Source organism: Callospermophilus lateralis, chromosome 6 (genome assembly GCF_048772815.1).
Source record: "Callospermophilus lateralis isolate mCalLat2 chromosome 6, mCalLat2.hap1, whole genome shotgun sequence".
In the NCBI taxonomy this organism is placed as follows: Eukaryota; Metazoa; Chordata; class Mammalia; order Rodentia; family Sciuridae; genus Callospermophilus; species Callospermophilus lateralis.
In genome coordinates this window covers 57,890,384-57,909,142 of record NC_135310.1, presented here as the reverse complement: position 1 = coordinate 57,909,142, position 18,759 = coordinate 57,890,384, and the positions used below count along the sequence as shown (strand labels likewise).

At 45.2% G+C, this 18,759-nt stretch overlaps 1 protein-coding gene across 1 annotated transcript; it reads right to left on the bottom strand.

The window, feature by feature from the left end:
• Positions 1 to 287: 287 nt before the first annotated feature.
• Bend3 (BEN domain containing 3) lies at positions 288 to 18,375 on the bottom strand. Its single transcript, XM_076859883.2, has 3 exons — positions 18,339 to 18,375; positions 17,717 to 17,919; positions 288 to 3,118 (listed from the first exon to the last, which is right to left on the bottom strand). Exons 1-3 carry the CDS (start codon positions 18,373 to 18,375, stop codon positions 869 to 871), a joined length of 2,490 nt encoding a protein of 829 aa, XP_076715998.1. The 3' UTR covers positions 288 to 868.
• Between the last annotated feature and the right edge of the window lie 384 nt (positions 18,376 to 18,759).

Genomic DNA, 18,759 nt, shown 5'->3' with positions numbered 1-18,759 from the left:
AGGACACAGCTCAAATGGAGACATTGTGTGAATGTGTGTTTCCAGGTCTATCTACATTCATATCATCATCCAGTGTTCTCATCTACAGAGTGAGCACAGCATTCTACTGACACGCAGCACATCTCCTTCCCGGGGACCACAGCAGAAGGAAAATCTTACACATCGTCAGAAAGGACTTCATGCTATTCCTATCATCCCCTCTACTGCCATCCAAGGGGCATCGTGGCTCCTCCAAAATCAGATGTCATAGACAAGGTCAGTAAAATCAGTCTCTATGCCACCTGAAGCTATGATTCCCCATCATGCACAAACATGGCACTTCTAAAAAATTCATAAATCTCTGAATCATCTTTTAAAATCCCAGCAACTGAAATTATCTTACAGTACTTCATCTCAAATACTTAAAAAGATTTTCTAAGTAAAATGGCCCCCAAAGAGCCCAATGATTTTTTTAAAAAGGGGTTCATTTTAATTAAAAAAAGAAGAAAAAGTTAAAAATGGAAGATGTAAAGTGTGGGGAGAGGAACAGAAGCTGCTGAATTTGCATTTTGGATTGTGAGGGACAGGAAAGGGCACAATCAAGAAGAGAGAACCTACTCGGCTAGTCCCTCTGCTCACAGCCTGGCTCCTCCCAAACTCGGGCTGTGCCACCAGGGAATACAGGACAAAGTCAAGAGACCAAATTCAAGGCTGCTTTCTCATGGGTGGGTGGGTAGGTGTTTACGTGTGCAAATGTAGGAAGCCACTCCCCACTGACATAAGGTGCCTGTCTGTGGATACCATACACATGTTCCAAAGTGACTCGGTCCCGAGGGTGCCCATCGCTCAGCCTTTCATAACCCAAGTCTCTGGGCAGCCCACAGGCCTGTCACTTCTCCACTTTCTTGGCTTTCTTGAGGATGTCGCATTTTTTCCTGTTGGGACGGCGACACCGCTCGTCGATGCTGGGGATACATTCATAATGCCACACCTCCTCCATCTTCTCCACGGGGTACACGGCCTCCACATAATGGCGGATGAGCCGCAGTCGCGTGGGGTCCAGCTGCTTCTTGTTGCAAGCCCCGGAATGGTTGTACTGCAGCCGCAGGTTCTCGGCAGTGAAGAGTTCGGGGAAGAGCCTGACGAGGAGCCGGGCGGCAAAGTTGCCCACGGAGAGGCTCTGCTGCACGATCTCGCGCACCTCCTTGTCCGACAGCAGGTAGGGAGAAGGCACCGGGAAGTCGGGTGAGGGGACCACCAGCTCGTCCAGGGGGATCTTGCAGAAGTCCTTGCTGCTCCTTTCGGGGGGCAAAGGGGGCCCCTCAAACTCCTCTCGGAACCTCTCGGGGTTGATTGCATAGCTTGCCAGGTCTCTGCACTCAGGGCCTGGCACGTGGACCTTGCGCTGCTGCTGGTAGGAGCGCCTCTGCTCCGTGTCCCGGCGCCTGCAGCGCTCGTCCAGCTTGCCCACGAACTCCAGAGTCCAGACGCGGTCATTTTTGGCCCGGGGGTAGAGCAGCTGCACGTAGTGGCGGATCAGCTTGATGCGGGCAGGGTCCAGCTGCTTCTTGCCCAGGGAGCCGCTGCAGTTGTACTGCTTGCGTAGGTTCTCGTGGGTGAAGAGCTCCGGGAAGAGGTGCACCAGCAGGCGGGAGGCGAAGTTGCCAATGGACAGGCTGCTCTCGTAGATGCTGCGCAGCTGCTCCTTGCTGAGCAGACAGTCGGCGCCTGGCACCTCGAAGTCTGGCTGCGGAATCTCCAGCTTGTCAAAGTCAATGGGCACGAGCCAGATCTTCTTGGAGCGCCTGCCCGGCCTCTCACCCTCGAAGCTGTCCTCCACCTTGACCACGGAGAGGTCATCGGGCAGGCTGGAAGAGTCGTAGCAGTCATCCCGCGGCGTCTCGCCCTCGCTGCCGCCCTCCAGCCCCAGGCCCTCCAACTCGTCGTTGATACGCTGCGCGCACTGCTGCAGCCAGGCCTCCTCTTCCTGCATGTCGGGAAAGTAGATCTCTGTGTAGTTGCGGATGATCTGCAGCCTCTGCGGGTCCAGCTCCTGCTTGCCACCGTCACCATAGCAGCTGTACTGCTCGCCCAGCTTCCGGTGGTCGAAGAGCTCGGGGAAGACCCGGTGGAGGAGGAAGACGGCGAACTCACCCGGCGAAGAGGCTTCATCCAGGAACTCAGTGAGGTCCTGCGTGTCCACCACGTGATCTGAGGCGATGGTGCTGCTGCGGTCCAGAGACAGGGCCTCCTCCTGGTCCTTGCTGTCTAGGAAATGGCCAGCGTCCACCTGCTCAGTTTCAAAGAAGCTGGTGACCTGGCCTCCTGGCTGGCTGTCCTCCATTTCCCGCTGGGCCCAGAAGCGGCTGAAGAAGTCGTTCAGCTGCGGCAAGCACTCAGCCTGCCACACAGCAGTGTCCTTCACAGAGGGGTAGTAGACTTCCACGTAGTTGCGGATGAGCTGCAGGTGCAGCGACTCCAGCTTCCGCTTGGCTGCAAAGCCGCAAGCGCTGCAGCCGCGGGAGAAGTCCACGTCGCTGAAGAGCTCGGGGAAGAGCTGTACCAGCAGACGGCAGGCCAGGTCCCCACCTGACAGGCTCTGGTCCACAATTTGCTTGAGCTCAGCAGCTGTGAGCTGGTACTCGGGGGGTGGCTGGAATTTGGCCACCAGCTCGGAGGGGCTCACCTGCTTCTTGATGCGGCTCACTTCCAGGGAGAGCAAGTCCACCTTGCTGTGCAGCTGGGACATGTTGGAAGTGAGAGTGTTGAGCATGTAGAACATCTTCTGGATCAGAAAGTAGATGTTGGGGTCGCCGTCAGTGGCTGTTCCTGATGCCCCGCCGCAGTCCCGTTTCTGAGGGTCGTTCAGCAGGCGCAGAGGGGAGGGACTGTTGCTGGCGTTGGCCTTCTCGAAGAGCTCATAGGTGTTGAGCAGGTCCCCCACGGGAGGGTTCTTCTTCTCCATGATCTTGTGCGAAATGCCATAGAGAGGCTTCTTGTAGGAAGGGGTGGTGGCATCGTTGCAGGGCTCCTCCTCCCCCGGCCACACGGAGCCCACATTCCTGCCTCGGCCGGCCTGCTCTCCGTTGCCCTGGCAGGGCGAGCTGTTTTCGCGGTTCCGCATGCCTGCGAGGAGTGCCTGGAAAACAGAAAGCGTTTCCCAGAGTGTTAGGCAGGTGCTCTGACTTACTAGACTGGACTCAGGCCAGCCATCTGGTCTGCTGTGGTCAGTGCTCCCCTCCCCCGACCATTAACACACAACTGTAACACAACTGCATGCCAGGGCCAAACCTGCTTGTTCTCTCCAATCCCTGAGAAAGGGCTCAGGCTGGAAGGTGCATGCTCCTTCGGAACATCAGTGCTGGACTTCCTGTCCACAGGGCCCAACAGGAGAAAGAGCCCGGATGCTGACAAGGACTCTTCAAGGGATGGGAGGGAGAACTTGGGAATAAGGATCTCCAAAGATCCCAATAATTGAGGCCAAGCTGCATCACCACTTGGAACCCAACGTTCCTACTATTTTTCTCAGTGGTTTTTAGACTCTGGAAGTTTTAGGAGATCTGCTTCTCTCTGTTTGTAGGACTGGTGATTTGTTATAGAGATTCAAAGGCAATTTGGTGGAGAAAGGATAGTCTTTTCAACAAATGATCCTGAATAATCTGATATCCATATGCAAAAAGAATATAGATTTTAATTTGAGCCTCAGACTATGCACAAAATTAACTCGAAATGGATCATGAACCTAAATTAAAAACCTAGAATTCTAACATTCCTAGAAGAAAATTTATGAAAATTCCTTTGTGACCAGTTGTTTTAGACCAACATTTTTAGAGCCAACACCAAAAGCACAATCCATAAGAGAACTGATGCACAGGACTTCAGCAAAAATAAAAACTTCTGCCCCTTAAAAAATACTTCAAAAAAAAAATACTTCAAAAAAAAAAAAGACTGGGCTGGGGCTGTAGCTACGTGGTAGAGCACTTGCTTTGCACATGTGAGGCACTGGGGTCGATCCTCCCCACCACATAAATAAATAAATAAAGGTTAAATAAATAAATGAATAATAAAGATTTCATTCTCCCCCACCAAAATACTTTTAAAAAATTTAAAAACTACAAACAGCTGGGAGCTATAGCACACATCTGTAATCTTAGCGATTTGGGAGGCTGAGGCAGGAGGATGCAAATTCAAGGCCAGACTTGGTATAATTAAAAAGGCAATACCAAGTGCTGCAGATGATGGAAGGAAATGAAGCACCCATACCCCACTGATGGGGACAGCATGATATAACCACTTTGAAAAATAGTTTAGCAGTTTCTAAAAAAAAGTTAGCATTAGATGTACCATATAAGCTAGGTATTCCATTCTTTAGTATCTGTTTACCAAGAAGAATAAAAAGCACATATCCACATGAAGACCTGTACACAGGTATTCCAGGCAGTCCTATCTGCAAACAGACAAAAACTGGATACCACCCAACTTTTTTATCAGTAAGTATTTAAATAAACTATTATATTCATACAATAGAATACTATTCAGCAATAAAAAGCAATAAACTGACCTGTATAGTAGACAGAGTACTCAGAATAGATCTCAAAATAACTATACTAAATGAAAGAAACCACAAACAAAAGAAACCATATCATATGATTCCATTTATATAAGATTCTAGAAAGTACAAACTTACCTATGGTGATAGAAAGCAGAACAGTGGTTGCCTAAGGGTGGCAGGGAAGATACAAAGGGACATGAAAGAACTTTACTAGGCGATGGATATAATTATTATCTTATTGAGGTAATGGTGTACTGGCATACTATACACACAAAACTTATCAAATTGAATACTTTAAAAGGTACTAGTCGTACTTCAGCTATGTTTCCTAATAAACCTATTTTTTTTCCACAAATGCTGAATTTGACCCAGAAACTTACTGGAATGTTTGTGAGGGTTTAATTAAGCAGGAGAGCTAATTAGTGAGCACTGGTAGGTGTCAGGGGACGTGTAGGACTGAAGCACAAAGCCCAGGCTTCCACATGCCTCAGGCAAGTGGAGACCGGACAAGAACAAAGTGCACCCTAGGATGCTACTTCCACACCTGGGAAAAATACAGTTAGTGTGGCCTAGCCCAGTGCACCTTCAATTCTAATATCCACATGAATCACCTGGGTTCCTGTTAGAATACAGACTGAAAACTCTGGGTCTGCATTACTAACAAGCTCCCAGGTACTGTGGGTCCTCTGGGAGTGGTAAGAGCCTGGCAGACAGTGTCTGCCCGCGGTTCACCTCACCCAGGAAGATTAGAGTCACTTTCAAGTGCTCAGGTAACTAATGCCCACAAAAATCTGAACATGAGGTGTTTTTTCTGTAGCCTAACCAAATGTTGGGGAAAGAGACAAGCTGAGGAGGTGGGGTTTATAATGGCAGGGAAGCAATTTGGCCAGGAGAGCAGGGGACCCGGGGCAAAACAGACCACAGGGACACACAACAAGACTTTGAGTCTTCTGAACTCTTACACTTTGGTTCTCACTTAAATTAATGAACTACTTCCTGGATTCGCTTTTATCTTTTTTTTTTTATTTTGCTATGTTGCCCAGGCTGGCCTTGAACTTTCGATCATCCTGCCTCAGGCTCCTTAGTAGCTGGGATTACAGTTCTAAGCCACCATGACCAGCTCTGGACACTCTTTTTAATTTTTTTTTTTTTTTTTTTGACATTCATTTAGATAAAACAATCATCTGACTCACAGTAAAGAAAGGCTGTTTTCTTCACTGATTACAATCATTCCAAAGAAAGTCTACTACACTCCCTTAGGAATCTGAACATGAAAGGATTCTCAAAAGTGTTTTAACTATTCCAAGGAACTGGCCAATACTTTCTTCATGGTGGATCTGTAGAGGCTAAGGAAGGGTCGGTACCACCCATCCCACATGATCTTTCTGCACACACACCCCCTTCCCAAGAGCAGAGGGCTAGGGACATACTTGGATGGAGGGAGCCTGGCATGGGTGGCCTGCAACTGGTCCTGCTCCCTCCTGTAGTCACCTCCTCCTCATGGGAAACCGTGAAGGGATCATGTCATTCTTGGTCTATCTGCACTGCCTAGCAAAGTGCCCAGGGCACAGAAGAGGTCACTGAATGTCAACCACAGACAGGGTTGGCTAAAGTAGGACATGGTGTTCTACCTCTCTCAAATACCTGCTTATGGAAAGGAACACTGGGGGCCAGGGTAGAGCTCAGTAGTAGAGCACCTGCCTAGCATACCAGAAGACTTCGGGTTCCAACCCCAATACTGCAATAATAATAATAATAATAAAACAGTGCCACTGGCTTCATGAAACCATGATAGTAAAGAGGTATGAAGGTTTGGATAGGAGCTCAGCTCAATTTTTACGTTGTCCTCTGTGTCTCCTTTCATGTCTCAACTTCTTATGTGTATCTGTCTTAGAAGGTAGTAAGGGCTTTAAAATGAAACTGCCCATCAGCACTGAGCCCAAGGCTGGGTCACAATAAGTACTTAACAAATATCTATCACTACATTAGAATTATAATGGGGGGGGAGGTATTGGGAACTAATTCTCAGTACTTTACCACTGAGCTATGTCCTCAGTCCCTTTTATTTTTTGAGACAGGGTCTTATTAAGTTGCTGAGGCTGGTCTTGAACTTGTGATACTCCCACCTCAGTCTCCCCCTAGTCCCTGGTACAACGGGATTACTATTAAACAATGCTATTCATAAGCCGCAGCAGAGGTGGGTGACACTGTGGGCCTTTGTTAATTGGTAAAGGTTCCTCTCAACCAGTCACCAGAGGACTTCCCTAGTGCACTCAGTGTCAAGCTCTTACTGAAGGCACTTCCCTTCTTCCTTTCTCCTGAGGTCTGTTTCCCGTGAGGGCTGGGAAGTGGTGACATACCTGCCAACTGAGCTGAGAGGGGAGTTTAAATTCTTTACAATTCTTTTGTGCTGCTATCTGTCAGAAAGCAGAGAATTATTATTTAAAAAAAAAAAAAAGGCCAGACATGTAGTCTCAGCGGCTAGGGAGACTGAGGCAGGAGGATCACTTGAGACCAGTCCAGGCAATGCAGTGCTCACCTCAAAAAAAAAAAAAAAAAAAAAAAAGAAAGAAAAAAAGAAAAGAAAGGAGAAGGAAAAACAGCAAAAAAAAAAAAAAAAACAAAAAACCACAAATACCCCAGAAACAAGAAGAGACCAAGAAGAGGGAAGGGGAGGGGGGATAGTGGGGGATAGGAAGGGTAGCAGAATATAACAGTCATTAATATGGTATTATGTAAAAATGTGTAAAAACGTGGATGTGTAACCGATGTGATTCTGCAACTTGTATTTGGGGTAAAAATGGGAGTTCATGACCCATTTGAATCAAATGTATAGAAGATGATATGTCATGAGCTTTGTAATGTTTTGAACAACCAATAAAAAAAAAAGAGACCAAGAGAGCTAAAAAGCTTTACCCATAATGCCATGTGGGGTTTTTTGTTTGTTTGTTTGTTTTTTTGTAGTGGGGATTGAACACAGGGGCACTTAATTGCTGAGCCACATCCCCAGCTCTTTCTTTTTCTTCTCTCCCTCTCTCTCTCTTTTTTTTTTTTACTTTGAGCAGGGTCTCACTAAGTTGCTGAGGCTGGCCTCAAACTTGCAATCCTCCTGCCTCAGGCTCCTGAGTTGCTGGGGTTACAGGCATACATCACCATGCCCAGCTTACAATGGGTTTTGAATTTTGGGTTGGTGTATAATAAAATCGATCTGGTGAAGTCATGACTAGCATAAGAAAGAAAGAGCAAAGAAGTAAAAACATTAAAGGGAAGAAGAAAGGAAAAAAGTAGAATAGGAAAAAAGTGCATTGTACAAAGTAAATAAACTCAGGAAAGTTTTACTTCATTTCTCTGTGTGTATCTATACATTTACATACAAATACATGTGAGTTGTACTACTCTGAAACTGGATTTATAACTATGGGTACTGCTGAAAAGCACTGCCCTAACAAAATCAGACTTGTCTTTCTTGCTAACTTTTGTAGACAAAATTAGATTTGCAATTGTTCACGATAGGTTCTATCACATCAAAATAATTTCAGAGGTTCTGTGGATTATGAGATTATGATGTGGTTTTACCAATACAGAGGATCTGAGTTTGTAATAGCAATAATTAAAATTATAACCACCTTAGGAGTAATTTTAGAAGAGGAATGTTTGCTTTAAAAGGGGTACCAATGGTACACTTAAAATAGGATTTCATGCCAGGCACAGTGGCACATATCTGTAATCCCAGAGACCTGGGGGGGTTGGATGCAGGAGGATGGCAGGTTTGAGGCCAATCTAGGCAATTTAGCAAGACCCTGTCTGAAAATTTAAAAAAATAGTAATGACTGGGATACAGCTCAGTGATAGAGCACCCCTGGGCTCAATTCCCAGTACTGCAAAAAAAGAAGCAGAAACAAAAAATTTAAAATAAATAAACAAATAAAATAGGATTTTGTGTAGGAAGAGACCTGCCCTAATGACTACCTAACGTGGTAAAAGTTACTGGGGAGACTGGCTGAACTCCAACAACCAGTTTATGTTTCTGGACTCCCCTACATTCCCACTCCATGGAGGAGACGAGCGTATATCTGAACTGGAAATTCCCTAATATCCAGCCTTATTAATACAAATGTTTCCCTTTGCACTGAGCATGTTAGAAACACTACTGTCCACATCAACATTTTTGACTAAACTGTTTTAATAAAAAATATTAGAGTCCCAGTAGAGGGCAATGTTCTGCACTTCCAGAAACCTTGGACACACAATTCAACATAAAACACAACACAAGAACCCAAGAGAAGGTTCTGAGATAGCCCCACACTGGTGTCCTGTCAACTCAGTGCTCCAATTAATTCCACAAATGCTGCCAAAGCGACGACGGGCTGGCTACACTTGCTGCCGATGATAAAAATCTCTGCTCAGCTGTCTAGGAGTATCAAGAAATCTTTAAATCTGTGCTACTTGGCACTGGGTGTCTGGTTGACACAGTTCCCAATTCTCCTAGGCTTATCTTCCAACCATATGGGGACTCTGCTGCACAGTGGAGGCTCTGTGATGCCAGCATCGAGCCGGGATCACGATCAGGGCATTTCATGCTACCAGGCGCATCCGTGGACTCACAAGGGAATGCCCACATCTCTCAGCCAGAGAATGAGATGGAAAAGAAAGCTAATATGTTGCAATTCAAGTTAAGTAGAAAGTCAAGGGGAGATTCCAGGTGTTCATGCCCAGCGACATCCCAGGGACTGGGTCACCATGGAAAGGCTATATTAGACATCTTCATCAGGCCCTCCGATCTAAGAGCAGTCACTGAACTCAGTTCAATGACTGATGAGGAGCTAAATGGTGCCCAGAGAGGCAGCAAAGTGGAACACCAAGAAAGCAGCATGCCTTGGGAAGAAGGGCGTCTGGAATTAATGTGCTATCAAAGGCAGGCCAGGAGAAAAGGCAGCAAGAGGGCTGGCACAGTCCTCCTGGCACAACTGCACTGAGAATGATGCTAACCTTTTTCATTTTCAATAGAATTCTCCTCCTCTGCCTCCTAGATGCAGTCAGCAACAGGGTTGGAGGAGGCCTCACCACTGGAGCTGGTGAGCAGTCTCCCGCGCACCACCTGGCAGGACTGTGCAAGGCCCAGGCACATGGGAAACGAGCTGGATGCAGTCTCTCCTCCCATGGCCCTTAGTCTCTGGGCGGGCTGTCTTTACCCTGCCAACAGTATATGGTGAGGATGAAGAATGGCTAAAATGCCAAAGAAATAAGAATCTGGGGTGGAATGGGGGGTGGGGGAACCCTAAAGCAACAGCAAAAAAGGGAAAAGAGGGAGACTGCGGAATAATACTGCATCTAAGGTTCCTCAGGTGCCTTACAAACTCCCCTCTCTGCCCCCCAGTCCTCAGCGCTATGTGCACAGTAGGGTAAATGCAGTAGGGTTGGTGGTGTCAACTTCTCCAAGCCTGTAAACATGGGAATGGCCACAGTACCTGTCTGCTGTGGTTGCTCTGCACGTTCTCAAGAATCCCCAGTTCATCCCACAGTCACTGACTTATGAGGCGTTCAGGGTATTGGCACTGCATGTATGAGCGAGAGGGCATCTCTGTTCTCCAATGGAAAACTCGACCCCAACAGCATTTTGGGATTAAAACAAACATGAAAGCAACCAACAAACAAAAAAACACAGAACAGGGCTAACCTCTGCCTGGCACAAAGCTCCTGAACATTGCCTCCACTTCTGTGAACAAAAAGATGATTCCCAATGAAAACGTTGGTTACTCACCTCCCACATCTGCTGCCTTTGGCTATGCAACTCTCATCAGGGGAGGTGCCAACTAAGTCTTCACACAGCCTTTTGTTAGACTTTTTGAGGGAGGTTTTATTTTCCGTCTGAGTATGGTACTAAATGTCACTCAAAAAACCAGCTGTCAACATTGATAGAAGTGGGAATGTGGAGCACCTTAGGATCAGGGCTACCATTCAAATCCTTGCCCCTCTGCCCTCTTGCCCTGGAGTGGAAAAGAGAAAACAGGTGCTCTATGCTCTGACCATGGTGATGCTCAGGCCTGGGGCATCCTGGAGGGCATCAGATGGCCTTCCTTGACAGTCTCATGCCAGTTTTGTCCTAATAAATGTGGAAGGTGAACACTGGCCTCAGGGTGGGGATTAGAGATAGGGCTGGGAAGGCAAATAAACATTTGTAAAGGGTGGGGCAGACCACACCTGGCTCCTCCTGAGCACTTCACCACTCCACAAGAAGCCAGGGAGGTGAGCAGTGCTATCATTCCATACAGTGGAAGCACCTGAGGCCCAGAGGTCACAGAACCAGATGCCCCCTTATCTGACTGCAGAGTCTCTGTTCCTACTGATGTTACCTTGAAGGGGAGATGAATCAGAGAAGGTGACAAGAAGGCTACAGAGCAGAGAGCCAGAGTCTTCCCTCCAGACCCCAGGAGCAAGGCTGCTCCCCTGGCATTCCAGCACTTGGTTTTAACTTACCTATCTCAGTTGACTCATCTGCCTGGAGGACACATTAATTCCTTCCTCACTGCCTTATAATAGGAATTAAGTAAAAGAAGAAAGGGAACAGGGCTGTACTAACAGAGTTACCAGTACCTCCTACCCACTTCTTCTTCTTCTTGGTGCTGGGGATTGAACCCAGGAACACTTTACAAATGAGCTATACCCCTGGTCTTTTTTATTTTTTATTTTGAGACAGTCTCACCAAGTTGCTGAGGCTGGCCCCAAACTTGAAGTCCTCCTGCCTCAGCCTCCTCAGTTGCTGGGATTACAGGCAAGAGCCACCATGTCCGGCTTCCCACTCTTTCTGATGATCACTCCTTTCAGCCTCCAGGCTTCTTCTGGCTTACCAGGTGCCAAATGTGCCAATAAGGCAGTACATACACCCTGCCTCAGCCCTGCCACCATGTAGAAGAAGGCTCAGAGATTTAGCGGGACAATGAAAAAGGACTCTTCTATTTGTGTTAGATAAGTACTATTTTAAAAAATCAACACATGATAATTTCATGAAAGTCATGGATTGTTCTAAAGTCCCCAGGGTTCTGAGACTATTGATTTACTGACATGTCTCCCTGTACTTCTAAAAAGGAAATACTGCTTTAAACGTTGCACAAGGAGTTTAATAATTTCAAAAGATTTTTATGGGGCTGGGGCTTTAGCTCAGTGGCAAAGCACATGCCTAGCATGTATGGGGCACTGAATTCGATCCTCAGTACCACGTAAAAATTAACAAATAAAATAAAGGTATTCTGTCTATTTACAACTAAAAACAAAAATTTTTTAAAAAGATTTTTATGTACAGAACAGGGAAGAATGTCCTTATTTCACATACACTAAGAGAAATTAATAAAGTGGTAAAACACCCAAATAAAATCTGGGCCTTAACATATCTTTTCCACTCCAAGACGTAAACTGCCTTCTATAGTCAACCACACATGACCATGGAGCACAAGCAGACCTGACAAGTCATAGCAGAAATATTTAAATCCACTCTTGGTTCCCTTTCCCCAAGAATGTCAAAATGCAATGCCTGGGGCTGGGGACATAGCTCAGTCGGTAGCGTGCCTGCCTCGCATGCACAAGGCTCTGGGTTCAATTCCCAGCACCGAAAAAAAAGAAAAAAAAAAAAAAAAAAAACGATGCCTGAAGCTCCTGCCCTCCCCATCCCATGTCCAAGTACACTATCTGGAACCTTCATGTGACACCAGAAATCTATCTACCATAAACCCAGAGCTCTTCTGAATGGCTTTGTACTGAAGAATTGGACTAAAATGCTAATTATAAAAACACTTCCTTCCCTTTCTGCCCCAAGAATAAGAAGCAGCTCCCTTCTCCATGCTCCCACTGTAACAACAATGAAGAGTAACATTATCTGTACAAGACAGCAGTGGGGTTACCCAGGCCACCCACAAAGGCCCACCTGGCCTACACGCGGCCAGAACTCCTGGTTGAGAGCTCGCTGTTCCTCACCGTGATGAATCAGCCATGGCAATGGGGCCAGCATTCCTTCCCATCCTCTGCACTGTAGTTGCTTCTTCTATCAGCAGATAGAATTTTATTTGTCCATCTTTGAGTCTGGGTTTGGCCATGGCCATGTGACTTGCTTTGACCTGCAGGCCCCTTGCAAATGTGATGCAAGCAGAGGTTCCAGAACTGGCCCTCCCTAGCCCCTAGGAACTCTTTCATCATCCTGTGAACAAGCCCAGACTGGCTTCCCAGAGGGGGAGAATGTGCACAAAGGGAAGCTCCTGTCACCCCAGCCCAGATAGGCCATTCCAGACCACCCCACCCAAACACATCAGGCCACATCAGAAGAACCACCACCAGCTGATCCACAGAATGATATGTTAAAAAAAAAAAAAAAAAGGCGGTTTTTTTAAACTACTAATCCTGGGTGGTTTGTTTCATAGCTCAAATAAACTGATAACACTCAACATTATCTTCCATTTCCGGACTCTAGCTTTACTTCAACCTTCTGGTGAGCTTGCAGAATTGAGCATAAGCAGAAATGTAACATGAAAGATAAAAATGGGTTGGTTTTGTTTTGCTTTGTTGATTGAACCTAACACATGAAGAAAATATTTTCAAGTGTTTCTTGAAACTTCCTCCTCCTCAAATTTCTCAACACCATCAGAATAACCTCTGGGATTCTAGCCAAGGCACACTCATACAAGTGACTAGGTTTAGTAGGTATATGGAAGGTCCCTGTGGCATTATTTGTAAGACTATAAAACTGGAAAACACCTAAATATCAATCATTAGGAAAAAAGATAATAAATCATGATCTAAAATAAAACATATGAAAAAGCAAATGGTTAAATGTTTTTTTTAAACAAGCAATCAGGAAGATGAGTTTTTTGTTTTTAAATTTTTTTTATTTGTTGATGGACCTTTATTTTGTTTATTTATATGCAGTGCTGAGAATCGAACCCAGTGCCTCACACATGCTAGGCAAGCACTCTACCATTGAGCCGTGTTAGAGTCTGTGAACAAGTCAGGATGGCGCCTGGCATTTTGCCAGAGGGAGTGGTTTGTGAAGTAACGCCAGGGAGCCTTAAGTGTGGAGATTCCTTATTGGTTGACTGCTGTATCTAGTTTATGTTAATTAAGATAAGCTGTGTGGAATGTATAAATACCTCTGTTGTCCTACAATAAACGGCTCCCACTCCTGCTGTATCAATGTACACAAGTTGTTCGTCACCCCCGTTATTTTGCTGCAGCCGGACTGCGGCAGAGCCGCAACCCTAACCTGGGAGATGAGGGGGTTTTTTGGTTTTTTGTTTTTAAATATTAATTTTTAGTTGTAGTTGAACACAATACCTTTATTTTATTTATTTATTTTTATGTGTGTTAAGGATCAAACCCAGGGCTTCGCATGTGCTAGGCGAGCGCTCTACCTCTAAGCCACAAGCCTCGAGCCCTAGGAGCTGAGTTTCAATCCGCTAGAAACTGCCATCCAGGCATGCAGCCCTTCCTTAGCTCACAAGTATACAGCAAGGGGCTGGTATAGACAGCCAGAGTCAAGGGTGGGATATTTCTAATTATTTATTTGTTTAAAAAGGCTCAAAGATATTTTTTAAATGTAACTTTTTTTTTCCTGGGCATTATAGATTTTTTTTTAATGTCATGCTCAATTATTACGTAAGTCAAAAAATGGAAAACCCAAATGTCCATCAGTTGATGCATGTGTCTACACAACAGACTATTATCCAGCCATGAAAAGGAATAAAGTGGTTTCAGGATTCTGGTTCTGCATGTAAAGAGCTTGGAAGTCTCCACTCTATCCTCACAAGTAAAAAGCTCGATAAACAAAAAAGATAAATCTACAATTTTCCTAGATCCATAAGACAAGTGAGGTCTAGCTGCTGACCCCAAAATGGAGAGAGAGATGAATGAATACAGAGAACCACAACTGGCCAGACCAGACACCCAACCATGGAGACCCCCAAGACAATCAGAGCTGAGCAGGGAAGCCTGATCTGTAAGGAGAGGTTGCTGGAGGCTCTGGGTGGACAAGTCCAAGAATTAAAAACTCCAGAGTTCCCAGTTGTCAGAGAGCCTCCATATTATTATGGCTTTACCTTCAAGAGCTCTACCACGTTCTCAGTGTGACTATCTGAGAAAAACTCTCCCAAGCCTTATGGGAGAGTCAGGGAAAACAGAAGCATTCTGAAATACTCCAAGTCATCTGTACTTAAGGAGATGTGCCCTCAGGAGAAACTAACCAGAGCCTACCCTGAAGAAGTTTTATCTGAGACCATCTGACCTGTGGGGAGGGAGATACCAACTCCAGCCCACACCAGCCATCCAGTCCCAGCCCAGGGAGGAGCAGAGGAACTCAGGAGAACCAGTGGAGTTTACAGTCCAGAGGCACGGGTCTGCTAAAGGACAGAGACCCAGCCACAGGGTAGCGAATCCCCTCCTCCTTTGCCTCACCACCACCTCCTAAAGGCCTATCACAACAGCTCCTTTGACCCAGTACATCAGATCTAACTATCAAGAAAAAATATAAGGTATACGAAGACCAAAGCAGAATCACATGATTTAGAGATGGAATGAATGATGGAATGAATTATCACAAAGAATTTAAAACAACTATAATTTGTATGTCAAGGGTTCTAATGGATAAGTAGACAGAATATAAGAACAAAGGAGCAATGTACAGAGAAGCAGAAGTTTGAAGAAAGAACAAAAAAGAAATGCTAGAGAAAAAACAAAACCCTATAACAGAAATGAATAATGCTTTTGATGGTCTTAGCAGATTGGACATGGCTGAGAAAAGACTCTCCGAGCTTGATGATACCTCAACAGCAAACTCCAAAACTGAAGCAACGTGAAAAAGGATTGGAGAAGAAACAAAACACACACACACACACACACACACACACACACACACAAAGAGAGAGAAGAGAATCCAAGAACTGTAGGGCAATACAAAAGATGTGACATACAGGGACATACAGGTATGGGAATACCAGGAAGAGAAAAAATGTTTGAAACCATGACAGAATTTCTTCAAATTAATGACAGACACCTAAACAAAGATCCGGGAGTTCAGAGAAAACCCAAGGAAAATGCCAAAATATCTATGTCTAGGCATATTGTTTGCAAAATACGAAAAAATTAAAAAAAGATAAATCAATCCCGAGAGAAACCAAAGAGGGGCAAAGGTAAGATTCACATCCAGCTTGTCCTCAGAAACCGCGAAGGCAAGGGAGCGCAGGGAAATGGAAAGTGGAGAGAAAAAACAGAGCAACTCAAAACTCTGTGCCTTGCAATATTATTTTTCAAAAACGAAGAAGAAATATGTACTGTATCTCAAACAAACAAAAAACGAGGGAATTGTAACCAGTAGACCTGCCTTATAGGAAATGTTAAGAGAAGTTATTAAACCAGGTAGGGTGGTGCATGCCTGTAATCCCAGCTATACGGAAGACTGAGGCAGGAGAATCACAAATTTGAAGCCAGCTTGATCCTGTGTCAAAATAAAAAGGGCTAGAGAGGACTACCCCAGGGTTCAATCCCCTCTAACACACACACACACACACACACACACACACACACACAAGCACAGGGGTGGCGCTGGGGATGTAGTTCAGAGGTAGAGCACTGGCCTAGCACACGCAAGGACCTGGCTTCAGTACTGCAAAAAGAAAAAAAAGGTGGGGACCAGGGTGTGTGCAATGGAGATGAAGTACGAATGCTACATCAGGGATGAATCTTGAAAACATTATGGTGAGTAAAAAAAAAAAAAAATAACCCAACAGGAAAGGCCATATAGTATGTGATTCCATTTAAATGATATGTTCAGAATAGGCAAATCTATAGAGATTCAAAGTAGATCAGACACTGTCAGGAGTTGGAGGTATGGGAAAGGTTGTGACTGCAAAGGAGTTTCTTCCTGGGGTTATGAAAACGAATTGAAAAATGAATCCATAGTAATAGCTGCATGATTCTATGACTGTATTAAAAACCACTAAGTTGCACAAAACCTAAATTGGGGAATGGTATAGTATGCAAGTTATATTTCAATAAAGTTGTTAGAAAGATAACAAAATAACAAATACGATTAAATTTTTAAAAATGTATCTCTCAGTGTTCCATAATGTAGAATGCAGGTCCTTACATAATATAAACATGCATACTTAAATTCTGGTTAAAATCTTAGTCTCACTATTGTTGCAATACAAGGACAATTTTTAGTTACTGAGGCCTAAACAAGACCCTAAAATGCATGAATTCCAAATTATTTAGATCTGCCCTAATATCTAATAGGGAACTGAAATTAAACAATAAAACCAAGAGTCCTGTATTGATACCCCACGGTGCTCTGACTAATGACCAGGAGCACTGAAGACCTGAATTCTCTGTGAACAGATGCAGAAGTTAATATGCGTCTTTGGGTCTCCCAAAGAGTGAATGTGGCCAACGGGAGGGGAGAGGCAGGGAAGAGATGTGGAGCTGGGTTGGGGGTTTGGCAAAATGTTTTCCTAAGAATTAAAGATATATTTGTTGGACCGTGGAAAGGCTCCATCAACCCCACTGAAGCATCCTAAGACAAACACCCACCTGACATCCCAATGCTGCCTCTCTCCTCAGTGCAAACCACTTCACATGGATGTCCCTGTCTCCCGCCTGAACAGCAGGCTGCCAGCATGTTAATTTCCATTTTCTCTCTCTCTCTCAGCATTTAGCCAAGGGCAATACAATCAGCAAGCGACAAAGAAATAAAGCAAATTCATAAAACAGATAACTTACATGGTAACAGGTATGATGTAAAAGAATTCCCCACTTCCAGAAAGATTCACTGAAAAGTTCTTTAGGGAACAAGCTCCCTAACAGTATTGGGACATAAGATAGATTTATGAAAAGACCTGCTAGCCCCCAACCTTCCCAGGAAGGAGTCGACCATGAAAGCTGTGGGAGGCTGGGCTGAACTGACCACCCTTGCTGTCAAGGTCCTTGCCCTCACGGAGCACAGCAAAACAAAGAACTCAAAAGCAGTTGCATTGTGAAGAAACCCCTCTCCCTGTAAGGAATCCAGATACAGACAAAGCTTCCAACTGAACTGAAGTCAGTTGGGCCCAAGGGTTTAGCAATAGCCCAGAGGCCCAAGAGTAGAGAGAGATTCGGCCTCGGATCAGAGACCGCTAGAGCCCAAACAGAGGGAAGGTGCTGGGCCCTCACCTCGGGTATCAGCCGCCTCCTCTTCACGCTGGGGACAGAATCTGGCTGGCCCTCGCTGCCTGGCTGCTTTCGTTTGCTGGAGTCCTGGAGGGCGGCAAAGACGCTGTCCAGAGGGTGCTTCTCTGAAGGCTTGGAATTCAGTGAGCAGTCCAGGGCAGCATCTTCAGCCTCCGTCTCCACCTTCACAGTGTTATTTTTTAGAACTGTGCAGAGAGGAAATAGGACTTAGGGCCACTGAGAGATCGGCAGGGTTTTCTGAGCCACAGGTGTTTGAGGATCACCCACTGACACTGTCACTCAGAGAATAACATCTATCTAGTCATAAACCTGTGCTTTCCAGCAAAGTGATCTCTATCTTACTAAACTAGTGCTACACAACAAAACCATGTTCTAAGTTCAAAATTGGTCTATAAGTCTTTTGGGGGGAGAGGTGGGATATGGAGAGAACTAAATATTAACTGTATTGCACTCTTAAAAAATACATAAGATACTTATAACAAGTGTTGAGTAGAGGGGGATGGGAACAGGCAGTAGGAGACTTTACATTATATTCCCTTCTACATTTTTAGAGTATGTAATATATGACCTATTCAAAAATATTAAATGAGAAACGTTTATTTACCTTCTTCTACATCTTCACCGAATTCAGCTGAGTTCATCTTCTATTCCACTAAATGAAAACACAAACACAAAGCCTTCATTTATTGCTTGATTTACTTCTTAATATTCCCTATCCACAGAGAAATTCCCTTGCCCTGGCTCTGTGCAGTAGGAGGTTAAAGGTCATGAAGCACTGTGCAAGAGCCGGCCCCCTAATCTTGTCTGCAGATGCTCAGGAGCAGTCAGGCCTGGCTGGCAGGGAGCCTCTCTCCAAGACTTCACATGGGCGGAACCTGTCTTCAAGAATCCATTGAGAGCCACTTACTGAACCAGGGGAGCATTACTTGAGCAAATTAAGTCCTGCAAAAGACCCCAATTTAGATGATCACCTTTTAGTCCCTGCTTATAAAACCCTAGCCATGACATGAAAGAAGAGAGACTGT